Source organism: Cydia pomonella, chromosome 23, assembly GCF_033807575.1.
Source record: "Cydia pomonella isolate Wapato2018A chromosome 23, ilCydPomo1, whole genome shotgun sequence".
Taxonomy (NCBI): domain Eukaryota; kingdom Metazoa; phylum Arthropoda; class Insecta; order Lepidoptera; family Tortricidae; genus Cydia; species Cydia pomonella.
In genome coordinates, this window is record NC_084725.1 from 1,193,502 (window position 1) to 1,213,859 (window position 20,358).

The 20,358-nt window shown below is 46.4% G+C and overlaps 1 protein-coding gene across 1 annotated transcript in view; it reads left to right on the forward strand.

The window, feature by feature from the left end:
• The window catches only part of LOC133530495 (inositol 1,4,5-trisphosphate receptor), a 104,568-nt gene that overhangs the window by 76,376 nt on the left and 7,834 nt on the right, over nucleotides 1–20,358 (forward strand). The window contains exons 46-60 of the mRNA XM_061868404.1: nucleotides 3,090–3,232; nucleotides 4,027–4,207; nucleotides 4,630–4,859; nucleotides 5,272–5,370; nucleotides 6,275–6,412; nucleotides 7,257–7,382; nucleotides 7,869–7,935; nucleotides 8,878–9,000; nucleotides 10,358–10,530; nucleotides 10,791–10,955; nucleotides 11,079–11,256; nucleotides 13,558–13,730; nucleotides 15,805–15,858; nucleotides 17,221–17,386; nucleotides 17,994–18,154. Of these exons, the coding sequence (XP_061724388.1) occupies nucleotides 3,090–3,232; nucleotides 4,027–4,207; nucleotides 4,630–4,859; nucleotides 5,272–5,370; nucleotides 6,275–6,412; nucleotides 7,257–7,382; nucleotides 7,869–7,935; nucleotides 8,878–9,000; nucleotides 10,358–10,530; nucleotides 10,791–10,955; nucleotides 11,079–11,256; nucleotides 13,558–13,730; nucleotides 15,805–15,858; nucleotides 17,221–17,386; nucleotides 17,994–18,154 (2,177 nt within the window). The remainder of the gene's footprint in view (nucleotides 1–3,089; nucleotides 3,233–4,026; nucleotides 4,208–4,629; nucleotides 4,860–5,271; nucleotides 5,371–6,274; nucleotides 6,413–7,256; nucleotides 7,383–7,868; nucleotides 7,936–8,877; nucleotides 9,001–10,357; nucleotides 10,531–10,790; nucleotides 10,956–11,078; nucleotides 11,257–13,557; nucleotides 13,731–15,804; nucleotides 15,859–17,220; nucleotides 17,387–17,993; nucleotides 18,155–20,358) is intronic.

Sequence of the window (20,358 nt, forward strand, 5' to 3'; positions counted from 1 at the left end):
GCACGGTAATACACGCGCTGCTAACTAATGTAACACAGGCAAGGCGGCGCCGGGCCCGGCGGTGGTGGGCGAGGAGCTGGACGAGGAGGTGGCGGGCGCGTGCGGCGCGGCCGTGCTCGCCTACTCCGACGTGCACACCATGTCGCACGGTAATACACGCGCTGCTAACTAATGTAACACAGGCAAGGCGGCGCCGGGCCCGGCGGTGGTGGGCGAGGAGCTGGACGAGGAGGTGGCGGGCGCGTGCGGCGCGGCCGTGCTCGCCTACTCCGACGTGCACACCATGTCGCACGGTAATACACGCGCTGCTAACTAATGTAACACAGGCAAGGCGGCGCCGGGCCCGGCGGTGGTGGGCGAGGAGCTGGACGAGGAGGTGGCGGGCGCGTGCGGCGCGGCCGTGCTCGCCTACTCCGACGTGCACACCATGTCGCACGGTAATACACGCGCTGCTAACTAATGTAACACAGGCAAGGCGGCGCCGGGCCCGGCGGTGGTGGGCGAGGAGCTGGACGAGGAGGTGGCGGGCGCGTGCGGCGCGGCCGTGCTCGCCTACTCCGACGTGCACACCATGTCGCACGGTAATACACGCGCTGCTAACTAATGTAACACAGGCAAGGCGGCGCCGGGCCCGGCGGTGGTGGGCGAGGAGCTGGACGAGGAGGTGGCGGGCGCGTGCGGCGCGGCCGTGCTCGCCTACTCCGACGTGCACACCATGTCGCACGGTAATACACGCGCTGCTAACTAATGTAACACAGGCAAGGCGGCGCCGGGCCCGGCGGTGGTGGGCGAGGAGCTGGACGAGGAGGTGGCGGGCGCGTGCGGCGCGGCCGTGCTCGCCTACTCCGACGTGCACACCATGTCGCACGGTAATACACGCGCTGCTAACTAATGTAACACAGGCAAGGCGGCGCCGGGCCCGGCGGTGGTGGGCGAGGAGCTGGACGAGGAGGTGGCGGGCGCGTGCGGCGCGGCCGTGCTCGCCTACTCCGACGTGCACACCATGTCGCACGGTAATACACGCGCTGCTAACTAATGTAACACAGGCAAGGCGGCGCCGGGCCCGGCGGTGGTGGGCGAGGAGCTGGACGAGGAGGTGGCGGGCGCGTGCGGCGCGGCCGTGCTCGCCTACTCCGACGTGCACACCATGTCGCACGGTAATACACGCGCTGCTAACTAATGTAACACAGGCAAGGCGGCGCCGGGCCCGGCGGTGGTGGGCGAGGAGCTGGACGAGGAGGTGGCGGGCGCGTGCGGCGCGGCCGTGCTCGCCTACTCCGACGTGCACACCATGTCGCACGGTAATACACGCGCTGCTAACTAATGTAACACAGGCAAGGCGGCGCCGGGCCCGGCGGTGGTGGGCGAGGAGCTGGACGAGGAGGTGGCGGGCGCGTGCGGCGCGGCCGTGCTCGCCTACTCCGACGTGCACACCATGTCGCACGGTAATACACGCGCTGCTAACTAATGTAACACAGGCAAGGCGGCGCCGGGCCCGGCGGTGGTGGGCGAGGAGCTGGACGAGGAGGTGGCGGGCGCGTGCGGCGCGGCCGTGCTCGCCTACTCCGACGTGCACACCATGTCGCACGGTAATACACGCGCTGCTAACTAATGTAACACAGGCAAGGCGGCGCCGGGCCCGGCGGTGGTGGGCGAGGAGCTGGACGAGGAGGTGGCGGGCGCGTGCGGCGCGGCCGTGCTCGCCTACTCCGACGTGCACACCATGTCGCACGGTAATACACGCGCTGCTAACTAATGTAACACAGGCAAGGCGGCGCCGGGCCCGGCGGTGGTGGGCGAGGAGCTGGACGAGGAGGTGGCGGGCGCGTGCGGCGCGGCCGTGCTCGCCTACTCCGACGTGCACACCATGTCGCACGGTAATACACGCGCTGCTAACTAATGTAACACAGGCAAGGCGGCGCCGGGCCCGGCGGTGGTGGGCGAGGAGCTGGACGAGGAGGTGGCGGGCGCGTGCGGCGCGGCCGTGCTCGCCTACTCCGACGTGCACACCATGTCGCACGGTAATACACGCGCTGCTAACTAATGTAACACAGGCAAGGCGGCGCCGGGCCCGGCGGTGGTGGGCGAGGAGCTGGACGAGGAGGTGGCGGGCGCGTGCGGCGCGGCCGTGCTCGCCTACTCCGACGTGCACACCATGTCGCACGGTAATACACGCGCTGCTAACTAATGTAACACAGGCAAGGCGGCGCCGGGCCCGGCGGTGGTGGGCGAGGAGCTGGACGAGGAGGTGGCGGGCGCGTGCGGCGCGGCCGTGCTCGCCTACTCCGACGTGCACACCATGTCGCACGGTAATACACGCGCTGCTAACTAATGTAACACAGGCAAGGCGGCGCCGGGCCCGGCGGTGGTGGGCGAGGAGCTGGACGAGGAGGTGGCGGGCGCGTGCGGCGCGGCCGTGCTCGCCTACTCCGACGTGCACACCATGTCGCACGGTAATACACGCGCTGCTAACTAATGCACGGACCTGAATCTAACTCGGATGATTACCTTTTTAGGGTTCCGTAGTCAACTAGGAACCCTTATGGTTGCGCCATGTTCGTCTGTCTGTCTGTCCGAGGCTTTGCTCCGTGGTCGTTAGTGGTAGAAAGCTCAAATTGGGCATGAATATATAAATCAATAAAGCCGACAAAGTCGTAGAATAAAATCTATTTTTTTTAGGGTACCTCCCCTACACGTAACCGCCACATTACGTGAATATATTCGGAGATAATCGCTCCGAAAGAAAAAAAAAAAGTGTGTCCCCCTCCCACCAACTTTTGAACCATAGGTCAAAAAAATATGAAAAAAATCGTGGAAGTATAGCTTAAGAGACATTAAATAAAAACATCTCTTGGTTAATAATCTCCTATACTTTAAGCTCCAGTTTAGCTTATTATGACGGAAAAGTAACTACGGAACCCTACTCTGAGCATGGCCCGATATGCTCTTGGCCGATTTTTTTTTTACATTGAAATTTGACCGTTATCACCGAGTTAGACAACAGGAGACTCGAGAACACGGTCCAACAGACAGTATTAGATTAAAGATCTGTGTCAAATATTTTAAAAAATCCTTGTTTATTTCTACAGGCACCACAGTCCTAGAAGAAATAATGGCAGAGAAGAAGCGAGAAGCCGGCAGTTCGGACGTGCTGCCAGCGAAGGTGTCCGTCATGAAGCCCATCCTGCGCTTCCTGCAGCTGCTTTGCGAGAACCACAACCCCGACCTACAAGTAAATCATTGAACTTTTTTTAATACTACGTCGGTGGCAAACAAACATACGGCCCGCCTGATGGTAAGCAGTCTCCGTAGCCTATGTACGTCTGCAACTCCAGAGGAGTTACATGCGCGTTGCCAACCCTTAAACCGCACCCTCGTTGAGCTCTGGCAACCTTACTCACCGGCAAGAACACAACGCTATGAGTAGGGTCTAGTGTTATTTGGCTGCGGTTGTCTGTAAGGTGGAGGTACTTCCCCAGTTGGGCTCTGCTCCAGATCTGGAATGTCATCCGCTGTGCTGTGCCCTACCACACAAAGCGAGATGATTATTCACAATGCCCATACCTCTCTTTTGGACGTAGTTTAAGGACGTACCCGAGTCCCGAAACTAGTTTTAAGTTAAGATTCTACAAGAACAACGGTCCTAGAAGAAATGTGACGTTTGCTACTACAACCACATTGTCAGTTGTCGATAAGGTCGAATTCAATTTGAAGCTTTATGAAGACAACGTCTTATTAACAATGACAGTACCTTTTTAAATGAAAACGTCACAAATAATGGCGGGGAAGAAATGAGAAGCTGGCTTCTGACGACTTCATGAAGGCCATCCTGCGATTTCTGCAGCTGCTCTGCGAGAACCACAATCCTGCCCTACAGATATTTGTTGTTTAACGAAGGTATATCAGTTAACCCCTTGAGTCCCAGGGATTAAAATTTATCAGCTAAATCTCAGCAAGTTAAACATACAGCTGTAGTAAGTTCGTGACCATTGGTAGGAAGATTCACTAATTATTTCTTTGTTTTAGAACCTCCTCCGCAACCAGAACAACAAGTCCAACTACAACCTGGTGTCCGAGACCCTCATGTTCCTGGACTGCATCTGCGGCTCCACCACCGGAGGCCTGGGGCTGCTGGGGCTGTACATCAACGAGGGCAACGTGGCGCTCATCAACCAGACGCTGGAGACCCTCACGGAGTACTGCCAAGGTCAGAAACATCGCACTAAACAAGTCCAACTACAACCTGGTGTCCGACACCCTCATGCTCCTGGCCTGCATCTTTTTTTTTTATATACTACGTCGGTGGCAAACAAGCATACGGCCTGCCTGATGGTAAGCAGTATCCGTAGCCTATGTACGCCTGCAACTCCAGAGGAGTTACATGCGCGTTGCCGACCCTAAAATCTGTAACAATCTAACAATTGGGTTAAGAGCATTTTACAAAAAAACTACTTTCATTTGTGAATTTTATGTCATTTCAAATCAATATTAGAGATCATACATATTCACCTCACAAGAGTATGGCTAAACCAGCTAAACGTTGAAAAATCACCCACATGTGTCTGAAGCGACATCTGTGTTCCGTAGCTCTTTAGTAATCGCGATAATCATATCAAATTTTCCTCCCAGGCCCCTGCCACGAGAACCAAAACTGCATAGCGACGCACGAGAGCAACGGTCTCGACATCATCACCGCTCTCATTCTGAACGACATCAATCCCCTCGGCAAGACAAGGATGGAGCTAGTGCTCGAGCTGAAGAACAACGCTTCCAAACTGCTGCTGGCCATTATGGAGAGCAGAAATGACTCCGAGAATAATGCCGAGAGGATACTTTACAATATGAACCCACGCCAGCTGGTAAGTGACAACTGATCTTCAATGTTCTGATCATTGTAAATCGTTGTACAATACACGTGCGAAAAGGTAATTGTGCGGATTTCCTACTTTTCGTACTTTTATCGTTGTGTTGTTGTATTGTTGTTGTCTTGTTCTATTACGATGGAAATATAAGCTGAGAATTTGCATACATATGTAAGTCGGGTGACATTGCAATATTATGGTACCATCGAGCTGATCTAATGATGGAGACAGGAGGTAGCCATAGAAACTCTGTGATAAAATAACGCAACCTAATTGTGTTTGGGGTTTTTAGAATTGTCTCGATGAGTATTAGTTGCCTGTGGAAAAAAAGTACAGTCAGCGATAAAAGCTTGTACCAAAAATGATTTTTTTACCAAAAACTTATATACAAAGATAAATGATTCGGCAGGTAGATGTGGCGTGCTCTGCCTTCCATCAGGAACACGCGCCGGACGCCGACTCCGACTCTGAGGACGACGCGCCCGTGCAAGGCGTCTCTCCTAAGGAAGTGAGTACCTATTTCGTTATTTTTAAGTGCTATTCTAGGTACACCAACACAGTAGACCATGTTGATCTCGTGTCGGTCTACCGACCACATAAAAAACTATATGCAAGTACTTATATACTTGTTATTGTTACAGGTTTTTAAGTGCTATTCACGAAAACTGGCACGAATGAAATGAATGAAACTTTGATTGTATGAGTCCACCAGGGGCCCATTCTCTAACGGTATTAGACTACGTATGGGTTTCCAACACACTAACAATATTAGCCTAATATGGTTCGAGACATGGGCCCCATGTATCGGTATACAGTTAGAGCCACCATTTTATTGGTTAATGTGTTCATTCTATTCGTGGCAGCTCTTGTGAATCTACTTATAGTGTCCAACTGGCTACTTGACTGTTTTTTGTAAATAATTTCAAACGATCTTGATTTTCCTGAGGATCAAATGTCTACATAGGACTCGTGGCATTTAAGCAACACAAAGATCAGAAATGAGAGTTAAAGTCTGACGCTCACACTCGACGATTGAAACGCCTCTAACAAAATGATAAGGTGATGTGACGTCACATCATATAAGTCTGTCCTAAATGTATGGAAGATCAAGGAAATTGCCATTTTGACCCTGAAATACTGCGTTTATGTTTATAGTTGTCATACAATTAATTTTTCAATAAAATGTAAGGAATCGAATGGTATCATTTTATTATCTATTTTAGAAAGAAAAAAAAAATTTTTTTTGAGATTTTCCGAGCCTTGTATTTTTTTATAATCTCAATATAATTTTTTAAATTCCACTTTTTTATAATGGATGGCTCATTTTCTATCCATCTAACTAAATTTTGTTATAATATTCAACATGTGTCAAGTACCCGATTGAAAATGTGATGTGATGTTTGCGACAACAGGTGGGCCACAACATCTACATCCTGTGCCACCAGCTGGCCGGCCACAACAAGGAGCTGGCCGCGCTGGTGCGCGCCACGCCCGCCGGCGCGCACGCGCTCGCGCTGCAGTACTACCGTACTCACACGGCGCAGATAGAGGTACCACTAGTATTTTTACCTGTTACTGGCCAGTATGATAGGAACCCCACTTTATTGGGTAATAAAATTGGAGGAGGCCTTTACCCAATAAAGTGGAGTTCCTATCAACTTTTAGTTTGAAAGAAAAAAAAAAGAACTATTAAATTAAGTTGAAATATACTAACCATAATAAGTTTAATTAATAGTATGTACCTAAATGATACCAAGTGTGTAAGTAGTTGATAAGAAAATAAAGAGGCTTTTTATTATTATTTATTATTACTGGCTAGTATTTGTACTTCACGCATGTTTACTTGTAATTTATTTACGTATTTATTTATTTAATTATGTACACTAACTAAAAAAAAAAAAAACATTTTTTTTTTTGTTTTTGTTGTTTCTGGCGTTGATTGCGGACCGTCTCGACTGTCCTTACATCGCCGACTGTTGTAATTGGCATGTGAGAAGAGGCGTCGGCTAACTAGGAAAATTATTCGAATTTGTAATTTAAAAAATATAATAATTATTGTAGTTGGTCTTTATTGTCTATTTCTATTATAATACGTAAGTAAATCTTGATATTCATTTGTTAATTTTAATCATTAATTTTGTTTTTTGTTTATTTGTTGTGTAAATATTGTAGAGATATGAAAAAAAAAATTATTGGCATGAAATATATGTATATATATTTTTTATTTATTTAAATTTTTTACCTGTTACTTACGAGTATTCTTACCTGTTATTTCCAAGTATTTATACTTGTTACTTGTAAGTAAAAATACTCTTAAAAATATACTTCTTGATTTTGCTAAGAAATATATTTACAAACATACTTTCTAACCATCTTTTGTGGTTATCCCAACAGATAGTCCGAACGGACCGCAGCATGGAACAGATAGTATTCCCCATCCCGGAGATCTGCGAGTATCTGCCCGCCGACAGTAAGCACCGCGTGCTGCAGACCGCCGAGCGAGACGACCAGGGCAGCAAGGTCACTCTTACTACTTGTATTTTACGCTAACACTAACTGTTTATTTCTTTGTTACGCCATAGGGAGCGTGCATGAACTGTAGGAGGCAGCACAGGAGCCGTCAGATTTTTGGCGCGAGGCGTAAATGTGATGTTTTTTGTTCCGATGTAACCCACAAGATGGCAGAACCTACTATGCCCAAGAAAACACGTGACGTGTACATGTGCATGTTTATGGTTCCGATTCAGGCCACAAGATGGCAGACCCTCCAACGCGCACGGTCCCTTTAGTGAAAACCACAAAAAGCCCGGCAATAAGCGAAGTATTGTCATAAAATGTATTCATCATTCGCTTGCCCTTATCCCATTCATTTGGGGTGTCATAAAATGTATTATTAGTATTAAAATCCAGTATCGAGTTATATTGTTGTAGATTATATAAAATTATACAATCTTCAAAGTATAAATTGTTTTGAATGAAGGATGTCGAAATATTTGAATGTTTTAGGTTGCCGACTTCTTTTCCCGTCTCGACAACCTCTTCCACGAGATGAAATGGCAAAAGAAGTTGAGAGGTAAGTCATGGAAAAATACTTGGAAGTACTCGCGATATAAGAACAGAGAGAAATCCATTTAATAAAGTTACGTAAATAACTATAATGATTTTATTCATAAACACACAAACAGTAATAGACAGACATAAAAGAGAACATAGTGAGAGTAAAGTGTCACGAAATGGCCTCATCTCAGCATGTTGCTGGCGACTTCCAGCGCTGATCTTCCGATGAGACCATCGAGTGCGAAATAATCACGGAAGGTAATAGACAAAAGGAAAGAAACATAAAATAAACATGACGAACATACTTAACACTAAGTTTAAATAAAATTGCACGGACGAAACGAACGTACCAGTCTGTACCGGTCCGGTCGGATCGTATCGTGGCGCGGCATTAAGCGTGCATAACTAGCGCCAGGTAGGTAGGTAGCTACACGAATTAAATCCAATGACAGATTTGACAAACATAATAATAAGATGAATCTCATAATCTCTTTATTTCTGAAACTAGATTGAATGGTTAAAATATCGAACAGTGAAAAATACTCTAATGTATCCTGGTCAAGTAGTACTTGGAACAGGGAAAACTACTTGTGTCTTATAAATCATTTGCAACATGGATAATACTTGTATCATGTTATAATACTTGGAACAGGGAAAAAAACTATTGTGTTCTGGAAAGTTAAATTGAATAGGGAGCGTGCATAGACTGTAAAGGGCAGCACAGGAGACGTCAGATTTTTCGCGCGAGGTGTAAGTGTGAAGTTATGCTTCCAATGTAGTCCACAAGATGGCAGAACCTACTATGCACAAGAAAACGTACGAGAACGGTAGATGGCAGCACTTGCTTTGGCGTGAAGTGTCAATGTACATGTTTATGTTGCCGATTCGGGCCACAAGATGGCAGACCCCCCAACGCGCACGGTCCCTATTGGTGTTTCAAAGTGTATTTTGTTCGCAGGTCAACCTTTTCTGTTCTGGGTGTCGTCCTACATGTCCCTGTGGAGCACGATTTTATTCAACTTCGCTGTTCTAATCAACGTCATCGTTGCTTTTTTCTATCCATTTCAAGAAGAAACCCCCAGTAAGTATAATATACTTAGTATAAATAGTGGTACTTTTTACAGACCAAGTTTCTTAAGTATTTAACTGTATACAACATGTTACACCAGCCACTGAAAGTGGGATGAACACGTTGTATAGGTCATTTGTGTTCGTGTTTTTTTTCTATCGGGCGAAAGTAAAAAAAAAAACAACGGGTTGCACTCCGGGAGTGCCGCCAGAAGTGAAAACTTGAATAAATATTAACGTTGTGCATTTTTGATATTCTTGAATGGTTAGAGAATAATTTTGCACGAATTGCTTTAATTATCAGTATAAAAGTACTATCATTTATGTGGTAAAATACAATATTCATTTATTGCGCTATCGTACACAAACATGACAATTTATATTACCTTAAAAATTTAACTAGTGGTTTTAATGACATTGTAACTGTTTTTCGATCAGGTCACGTGTCCGTCTTACGAATTTTCAATCAGTCGAATCTGTCGGTCACGTGACCTGACGCGAGTATAATATTTATCCCCATCACAAAAAGTGCACAGCGCCGCTAAAGAAGTTTTCACTTAAAAATAAAAGAATTCAAATCGCTGAAGTTGCAATCCTCAAGATTGCTAATTAATTTTCTGGCAACCGTATTGTGATCTTTAGCGGTAGGATTTTTCAATAACTTCGCTTAACTTACGGCACCTTAAATCTTTGGTACTAACTATCGTTTCTGACTATATTTAGAAGTGCATGCTAACTTTCCAGCGTATCAGATGGTTCGGAGTGAGTTTCAGTCACCTGGCATGATTTCACAACTACAACTTTCATCTTCCTTTCACCTTCAGTGAAACTTAAAATTTTACTTGGCTTTTTTTTTAAAGTTGACTTGGTAGTCAATACTACATTTTCTTACTTTTTTTTCTTTTCTCGGTACTGCATGTTCTCTTTGTCAAAACGGTGCAGTTTTTCGAATATACGTTTTGATGTACATAATGTAGTATAAATTAGATTTATTTTCTTTATATAAGATATGCATGCCCATTAGCTGACTGAATAAACTGTTCTTTGAAATGATAACATCCACTTAACTGTATTCTAGGAAATGAATGATTTGATATTTGATCCTTTATAATATAATATTGATGAAACATTTGTATCCTTGACTTTGTGATTTAAATTTCTAACCCCAATGAATACTTGTATGATTCTGAGATACATGTATACCTTGTACCTTCTTCTGACTCAACGTTCAGATCCCTTAAATTTGGATTATTTCAACCTGTTACCACCAGGGATTTCTTGTGTGTAGTGGCATAAGGTGAGAAAAAATCCCCAGTTGTTTTGGTGTCCACTAGCTAGTAATAGCCTCCAAATTGTTGGTATATCCACAGAACTGGGCCAGCACCTATCGCTGGTAGTGTGGTGCGTGTCCGGCAGCGCGGCCGCCCTGGTGACGTGGCTGCCGCGCTCGTCCGGGGTGCGCGCGCTGCTGGCCAGCGGGATAGTGCGGCTCATATTCAGCGCCGGGCCCGAGCCCACCTTGTGGACCCTGGGCATGCTCACGGTGAGTACATTGCAAGTTAAATAAAAGGCTGTAAAAAATACTGTTGACACGCGTCAACTTCTATCTTCTCGCTAAACCTCAGACATTCATCAGCAACTACCGCTCATGTACGCTCTATTAAAAATATTAATATAAGATCCACCGAAGTTTAGTTCTGAGTGTTGCTGGTAGTTATAGAGTTGACAAACGCCCTACAAATACAAATTTCATTGATGATGATGGAAATAGATCCGACATCTGAAAATTCTCTCTGGTTCCAGATAGTGGTGAAGGGCGTCCACCTCGTCTCCATCATGGGCAACCAGGGCACACTGTCCAAGGCCCCCCGCCGGGTCCTCCGGGACCCTGAGCTCCTCTACCACGGCGCGTACCTAGGCTTCTGCTTCCTGGGCATCTGCTGCCACCCATTCTTCTTCTCGGTGCTGGTGAGTAGCCAATACCCCTCATAGGCCACCAAATCATAATGAAGAAACCCTACCGAGAGGAGGAAGTTACGGAAGACCCCGCAAGAAGTCAGCAACAAAAATTTAATTTGTTTTTTGTTTCAGCTTCTAGACATTGTGTACCGCGAAGAGACCCTACTGAACGTGATGCGATCAGTGACACGCAACGGGCGCTCCATCCTCCTGACGGCCGTCCTGGCGCTGGTGCTGGTCTACATGTTCTCCATCGTCGGCTACATGTTCTTCCGCGACCACTTCCTGCTCAACGTCGACCGGCTGGACGGTTCGTACCCTGCACGCTATCATCGGTGACACGCAACCGCTGCATCCTCCTGACGGCCGTCCTGGCGCTGGTGCTGGTCTACATGTTCTCCATCGTCGGCTACATGTTCTTCCGCGACCACTTCCTGCTCAACGTCGACCGGCTGGACGGTTCGTACCCTGCACGTTATCATCGGTGACACGCAACCGCTGCATCCTCCTGACGGCCGTCCTGGCGCTGGTGCTGGTCTACATGTTCTCCATCGTCGGCTACATGTTCTTCCGCGACCACTTCCTGCTCAACGTCGACCGGCTGGACGGTTCGTACCCTGCACGTTATCATCGGTGACACGCAACCGCTGCATCCTCCTGACGGCCGTCCTGGCGCTGGTGCTGGTCTACATGTTCTCCATCGTCGGCTACATGTTCTTCCGCGACCACTTCCTGCTCAACGTCGACCGGCTGGACGGTTCGTACCCTGCACGTTATCATCGGTGACACGCAACCGCTGCATCCTCCTGACGACCGTCCTGGCGCTGGTGCTGGTCTACATGTTCTCCATCGTCGGCTACATGTTCTTCCGCGACCACTTCCTGCTCAACGTCGACCGGCTGGACGGTTCGTACCCTGCACGCTATCATCGGTGACACGCAACCGCTGCATCCTCCTGACGGCCGTCCTGGCGCTGGTGCTGGTCTACATGTTCTCCATCGTCGGCTACATGTTCTTCCGCGACCACTTCCTGCTCAACGTCGACCGGCTGGACGGTTCGTACCCTGCACGTTATCATCGGTGACACGCAACCGCTGCATCCTCCTGACGGCCGTCCTGGCGCTGGTGCTGGTCTACATGTTCTCCATCGTCGGCTACATGTTCTTCCGCGACCACTTCCTGCTCAACGTCGACCGGCTGGACGGTTCGTACCCTGCACGTTATCATCGGTGACACGCAACCGCTGCATCCTCCTGACGGCCGTCCTGGCGCTGGTGCTGGTCTACATGTTCTCCATCGTCGGCTACATGTTCTTCCGCGACCACTTCCTGCTCAACGTCGACCGGCTGGACGGTTCGTACCCTGCACGTTATCATCGGTGACACGCAACCGCTGCATCCTCCTGACGACCGTCCTGGCGCTGGTGCTGGTCTACATGTTCTCCATCGTCGGCTACATGTTCTTCCGCGACCACTTCCTGCTCAACGTCGACCGGCTGGACGGTTCGTACCCTGCACGTTATCATCGGTGACACGCAACCGCTGCATCCTCCTGACGGCCGTCCTGGCGCTGGTGCTGGTCTACATGTTCTCCATCGTCGGCTACATGTTCTTCCGCGACCACTTCCTGCTCAACGTCGACCGGTTGGACGGTACGTACCCTGCACGTTATCATCGGTGACACGCAACCGCTGCATCCTCCTGACGGCCGTCCTGGCGCTGGTGCTGGTCTACATGTTCTCCATCGTCGGCTACATGTTCTTCCGCGACCACTTCCTGCTCAACGTCGACCGGCTGGACGGTTCGTACCCTGCACGTTATCATCGGTGACACGCAACCGCTGCATCCTCCTGACGGCTGTCCTGGTGCTGGTGCTGGTCTACATGTTCTTCCGCGACCTCTTCCTGCTCAACGTCGACCGGCTGGACGGTACGTAAGACCAGTGCTCGGCAAACCGTGACTCGCGAGTGCCCCTTTTAGGAATTACGATTCCAGCTAACAAAGCAACTAAACAACATAGGTGTTTTAAGATTCCGAAAACTGGTTATTAGCCAGGTCCACACAGAGCGAGCATACGCGCGAGGCAATTTCCTCACGCACAAACGAGCCAGTGTATACGTGCCTCAGCCGAGGCGACGCGCGCGTTTTCAAGGAGCGTGAGGACCCGCCTATTTCTTTTGCGGTTGACTCTTCTTCTCATACGTTTGCTGATCCCTGCGTTAGACTGATCTAAAACGTTACTAATAACGGGGCAGTCCCAGAGTGACTTCAAAAGGTTTTAAAAGAACCTTGTGAGTTTAAGAAATCGCTTACAACATCTGAAGACTGTCCCAATCGAGATAGTAAGTGCTGTTTTTTTTAACATTTATTTTATCATCTAAAAGAAATTGTACAAATAAAATATATCTGTTTAAACCCTATTTTCGTTCTCAGGTTTATCTCAATACTGAATAAAACCTCCCAACATACTATTGACTCAATTGTCTGACAGTTCTCTAGTGTAGAATATTATGCTGAGTATATTGGCACTCAGAATTTTCATCTTATTCATCTAGTCTAGTAAACTCTATCGTCTTTTTTTTAAATGATGATAATATCCACATATATTTCAGACGACGACGACCCCCGCTACGACATGGACAAGTGCTCCGACGACGCCGCCAGCAAGTACCTGCACGACGGCACCCCGCAGTGCTCCCGCGGACGGTTCGTGTCCGTCGGCGGCGACATACGCGAGCGCTCCTGTGACTCGCTCATCATGTGCATAGTGAGCACGCTCAACCAGGTACGTTGTGCTGGGCAGGGTCGCCATGTGACGGATGTTCCGTGTCCGTCGGCGGCGACATACGCGAGCGCTCCTGTGACATCATATGCATAGTGAGCACGCTCAACCAGGTACAGGTACGTTGATGTAGGCAGGGTCGCCATGTGACGGATGTTCCGTGTCCGTCGGCGGCGACATACGCGAGCGCTCCTGTGACATCATATGCATAGTGAGCACGCTCAACCAGGTACAGGTACGTTGATGTAGGCAGGGTCGCCATGTGACGGATGTTTCGTGTCCGTCGGCGGCGACATACGCGAGCGCTCCTGTGACATCATATGCATAGTGAGCACGCTCAACCAGGTACAGGTACGTTGATGTAGGCAGGGTCGCCATGTGACGGATGTTTCGTGTCCGTCGGCGGCGACATACGCGAGCGCTCCTGTGACATCATATGCATAGTGAGCACGCTCAACCAGGTACAGGTACGTTGATGTAGGCAGGGTCGCCATGTGACGGATGTTTCGTGTCCGTCGGCGGCGACATACGCGAGCGCTCCTGTGACATCATATGCATAGTGAGCACGCTCAACCAGGTACAGGTACGTTGATGTAGGCAGGGTCGCCATGTGACGGATGTTTCGTGTCCGTCGGCGGCGACATACGCGAGCGCTCCTGTGACATCATATGCATAGTGAGCACGCTCAACCAGGTACAGGTACGTTGATGTAGGCAGGGTCGCCATGTGACGGATGTTTCGTGTCCGTCGGTGGCGACATACGTGAGCGCTCCTGTGACATCATATGCATAGTGAGCACGCTCAACCAGGTACAGGTACGTTGATGTAGGCAGGGTCGCCATGTGACGGATGTTTCGTGTCCGTCGGCGGCGACATACGCGAGCGCTCCTGTGACATCATATGCATAGTGAGCACGCTCAACCAGGTACAGGTACGTTGATGTAGGCAGGGTCGCCATGTGACGGATGTTTCGTGTCCGTCGGCGGCGACATACGCGAGCGCTCCTGTGACATCATATGCATAGTGAGCACGCTCAACCAGGTACAGGTACGTTGATGTAGGCAGGGTCGCCATGTGACGGATGTTTCGTGTCCGTCGGCGGCGACATACGCGAGCGCTCCTGTGACATCATATGCATAGTGAGCACGCTCAACCAGGTACAGGTACGTTGATGTAGGCAGGGTCGCCATGTGACGGATGTTTCGTGTCCGTCGGCGGCGACATACGCGAGCGCTCCTGTGACATCATATGCATAGTGAGCACGCTCAACCAGGTACAGGTACGTTGATGTAGGCAGGGTCGCCATGTGACGGATGTTTCGTGTCCGTCGGCGGCGACATACGCGAGCGCTCCTGTGACATCATATGCATAGTGAGCACGCTCAACCAGGTACAGGTACGTTGATGTAGGCAGGGTCGCCATGTGACGGATGTTTCGTGTCCGTCGGCGGCGACATACGCGAGCGCTCCTGTGACATCATATGCATAGTGAGCACGCTCAACCAGGTACAGGTACGTTGATGTAGGTAGGGTCGCCATGTGACGGATGTTTCGTGTCCGTCGGCGGCGACATACGCGAGCGCTCCTGTGACATCATATGCATAGTGAGCACGCTCAACCAGGTACAGGTACGTTGATGTAGGCAGGGTCGCCATGTGACGGATGTTTCGTGTCCGTCGGCGGCGACATACGCGAGCGCTCCTGTGACATTATATGCATAGTGAGCACGCTCAACCAGGTACAGGTACGTTGATGTAGGCAGGGTCGCCATGTGACGGATGTTTCGTGTCCGTCGGCGGCGACATACGCGAGCGCTCCTGTGACATCATATGCATAGTGAGCACGCTCAACCAGGTACAGGTACGTTGATGTAGGCAGGGTCGCCATGTGACGGATGTTTCGTGTCCGTCGGTGGCGACATACGTGAGCGCTCCTGCGACTCGCTCATCATGTGCGTATTTACTCGAAATTACTTCAAATTGCTTGATATATTTCTACTATTAATAATTCTTCAGTCAAATTATTTGAAATGTTTTAAAAAGTTAAAGCACAGTAAATAATTGTGTGTTGGATTTCAGGGGCTGCGTAACGGCGGCGGCATCGGCGACGTGCTCCGAGCGCCCGCTAGCTGGGTACGTACACACACGAAAATCATTCTCACATAGCGGAACAAAAGTTGTCTCCACCGGCAATTGAAGATAGTGGAGCGTAATTCTGGTTGTGACTTATCCTGACTATGAGATTATCTAGAATAATCGACAATTGGCCATGACTATGACAATATACCATCGCGATATATCTTAAATAGGCTTCAAATAACGGTACAGAAGCTTTTACATTTGCAGTACCATTTGAGAAGAATTACATAAAGGACAAACGAAAGTAAGTATAAAAAAAATCATAGGAGTAATTTTTACATTATTTTATACGAATTACTGACATAATTTCAGTTGTAATATGGCAATTAGCCACTAACTACACCCCGCTATCGGAGGTGCAAAATGGTAGCTGTCAAGTTCTTAGGGATAGGTAAAAATATTTATGATATCGATATCGATACTTGATTTTTCTGTACAATTAGTTTTTTTTTTATGTATAAGTACCATTTATTTGACTACAATTTAACATGTTTTTTGACGTGATAACGTCTTATAAATTGATGAACACCGGTAGCAAGCACGAAAAAGTATCACGTTGTGGACAGATCTCCATGGTAACTTCTTCCAAACCAAATAATGATAATTCAGTGATAATAATTCAATTCAATTAATAAACAAAAGTATGCAATTTTTCATCCATTTGTTTTTATGACGTTATCACGCAAAATTATCTTCCGTAAACCGACTTTACAGACAACCATGTTTAAGGAAAAAATGAGTTTCAGCCGATATAACAAAACACGTGGTCATTATTTTTTGGGATCCATGATAATAACTGATATTAGAAATATAAACCGTTATTAGTACAACAAAAACGCTATTGTTGCTATTTTACTTTTCTTATGTTTCAAGTTGCAGGGCAGTGCATGAACGCTCTTGAGATAAACCTTTTCAATAGAGGTTAATACTGGCCACTTACATTATATATTATTTACGTCAATAGATAGTCAATGTCATCTTACAACAATATCTTCGATTATTCAGCTGTGTTTACAAGCATATTTCATTCGTATAAACTATTGTAAATAATAGAAAATGGAGTCGCTTCTTGCAGAACACACTGAACTCCAAAAAACTAAAGTAAAAAAATTACTGTACAATCTACAGTGTACACATTATTTCCAGATGTTGGAAACTTATTTCGAACCAGATAATATAACGTGGCAAGTTGACAGTGACGTAAACTTATATCACACGGATCACACCCAAAGAGTCGGACCTAGTTTTCTCAAATCATTGGAAATTGTGACTTACACTGTCTATATAAAGAAAGGTTCATGGCAGTCATTTTCTAGGTTTTCGAGACCTTGAAAACACCCCTTTCTGTATCCACAGGAGCCCCTGTTCGTGGCGCGGGTGGTGTACGACCTGCTGTTCTTCTTCGTGGTGATCATCATCGTGCTCAACCTCATCTTCGGCGTCATCATCGACACCTTCGCCGACCTGCGTAGCGAGAAGCAGCAGAAGGAGCTCATACTGAAGAACCATTGTTTTATTTGCGGTGAGTTTACAAGGAAATAATAGACGTTGCCGGATTTCGCTCGACATGTCGGGTTACATTGCGCGCGTTACGATGTCGCCCGACATGTCGAGCTAAGTAGGGCAACGTCGCTGGCGACATGTGTCGTGGAACAATTATGCCTAGTCTATCCGTGGCTATCGGTGTAAAACCCTTGCTTCATTTTTTCTTTTATCGACGAACGTTGGAATTGCTTTCTAATTTGTATCACAGTTAACGTTTTGTCTTGCCAAAAAGTGTTAAACGGAAAAGAGACAGCGAAAAAGCTGATATTTTCGTTCTTGATTTCAGTTACTTTTGGCTAGAGGCGATTTAGGAAGCAGTATCTAGTTTTACTGCTGTTACAGATATGAGGAGCTGAAGTTATTGACCTTGAATTAATTTTATCCCAGTTAGTTTTATATTTTTTTACTTAACAATTCAATTAGACTAGTGGACAACAACCTGGTTCGATTTTAAGAAATTTTTCGCTAGTAAAAGATTGTATAAAACCATAGTGAACATAGTTTATTCTTCAAAGAAAATGAATTTCACGTCCACAACGTGATTTGCCTTGAATCCGGGGCTTTATTTTCCATGTTTGTGACAGGACTGAACAGATCAGCATTCGACAACAAAACGGTCTCGTTCGAGGAACACATAAAAAGCGAACACAACATGTGGCACTACCTTTACTTCATGGTGCTCGTGCGGGTCAAGGACCCCACGGAGTACACCGGCCCCGAGAGCTACGTGCACTCCATGATTAAGGTAACGTTTATACGAACAGTTTAATATGTTTTTCTCAAACTTGCAATGAAATGTTCACATGACTTACTTCAAATTAGGTCCGGAAATACTACATATCAAGTGCGATGAGTGAAGATGATATGTAAAGGAATTCCATACAGCCTTACACACCTAGGCCTGTAAGGCAACCTTCTTTTGTTTTTTAACGTCAAATAATTTTGGACCTGGTATGTCCTTAAACTACGTCCACAAGAGAGGTATGGGCATTGTGAATGTCATCTCGCTCTGTGTGGTAGGGCACAGCCAGTGGATGTCATTCCAGATCTAGAGCAGAGCCCAACTGGGGGAGTACCTCCACCTTACAGAAAACCGCAGCCAAATAACACTAGACCCTACTCATAGTGTTGTGTTCCTGCCGGTGAGTAAGGTTGCCAGAGCTCAACGAGGGTGGGAGGGGGTTAGGGTCGGCAACGCGCATGTAACTCCTCTGGAGTTGCAGGCGTACATAGGCTACGGATACTGCTTACCATCAGGCAGGCTGTATGCTTGTTTGCCACCGACGTAGTATAAAAAAAAAATGGCACGTCTTGGCATTCAACTCTAAAAAACCTATAAGCAAAATTCTGCCAGTATGCTTTTTTTAATTTTTTTGTGTTTTTTTTTTTCTTTTTTGTGTTTGTTTCAGGGCTTCAAAGGGGAATAAAAATTTTATTATTTTTGCGCTACGACGCACGGTTTAGGAGATACAGCCCCAAAAAGTTTTATTTTTTTCAGTCATGCAGAAATCTTTATAGGGCTGTATCTCCTAAACCGTGCATCTTAGCGTAAAAATAATCAAATTTTCGTTCCCCTTTCAGTAACAACAAAAAACACAAAAAAAGAAAAAAAAAAAAAGAAAGAAAAAAGCGTAATGATGGCGTGCGTGGTAGCGCCAAAATAATTACATTTTTGTTCCCCTTCAATACCCCACGCACTGAATAACCTATCACATTAGGACATGAAACAATCATCATCATCATTATCATCCTATTTTTTTTTTAATTATTTCATTGCAAGTTTGAGAAAAGCACTATACAAATCTCGACGGGAAACGGGGTTGCCGGCCGCGTCTCCCTTACTGACCTCGCTACGCTCGGCCGTCTATATCTACTTGGCCTACAACCCTTCGTTTCCCGTCCTCTATAGTAATGTACTATATCTACACACATATCATAAACCCTCTTATGATGCATTCAAAATCCGTTAATAATGGCCAACATTACGATAAACTGTTTTGTTACAACAAATTTCTTATCTTTAACAACGTCATTAACAACATCATCGACGCCCCTGAGTTATTAAAATCTGTTTCATTTAGAGTACCCCGTCGTTGTGAGCGAGCATGTAGAAAGAAGAACCTCTTTTATATTCCTCGTAGTCGAACCGCATATGCGAGAAACGGTTTCATTAGAAGAGCATGCAGGATGTATGATGATAAGTTTCAAAATGTAGATATTTTCAGTGAAAAGTTCGGTAGTTTCAAACAACTTACATTGAAATGTATTAATGGACTTAAATTAGATAGTTAACTTTAATTACAATTATTGTTTGTTATTAGTGTTATTGCAATGTACTTCATCTTTGCTTTTATTTTTGTTAGGATGTACGAGCATTATTTGTAACTTCAATTTGGCAACTTAGAATTTCAGGTTTAGTTTAGTAATTATATATATTTAGGTTATATGGTTTTCATACTATATTTAAGGAAACTGTAGGTCTATAAGTCTATTACCCTATATTGTAAAAATTTATCAATATAAGAGACTGTTTGTTTCTAAATAAAGAAAAAAAAAAAAAAATTATCTGTGAAAATGTTGTAATTGCTTCATTACTACATCAAAATTTATTTTGTAATGACATTCAAATTTCGAACATCACTGAAAAAAAGCAATTCGATTCGACCTCTATTATAATATCAGTCTAGATGCCTTTTTGTTCGACATGAAATGTAAATTGCATACAATTTTTACATACCTCGCATGTTAGTTTGTATCGAATGATACGGAAATAGGCCCCCGACTCTAGTTTGTCTCTGAATTAAAAAAAACTACGAATGCGTGATATGCGTGAAAAAAGTTTTCATTTGCCGCCATTTGACGTACAGTTTATCTTTTATTAGTTTTAAGTATAAAATGAATATGTATTGTTGTTCTTAAAGTAACTAAAGCAAAAGTTTCTTCTAAAAT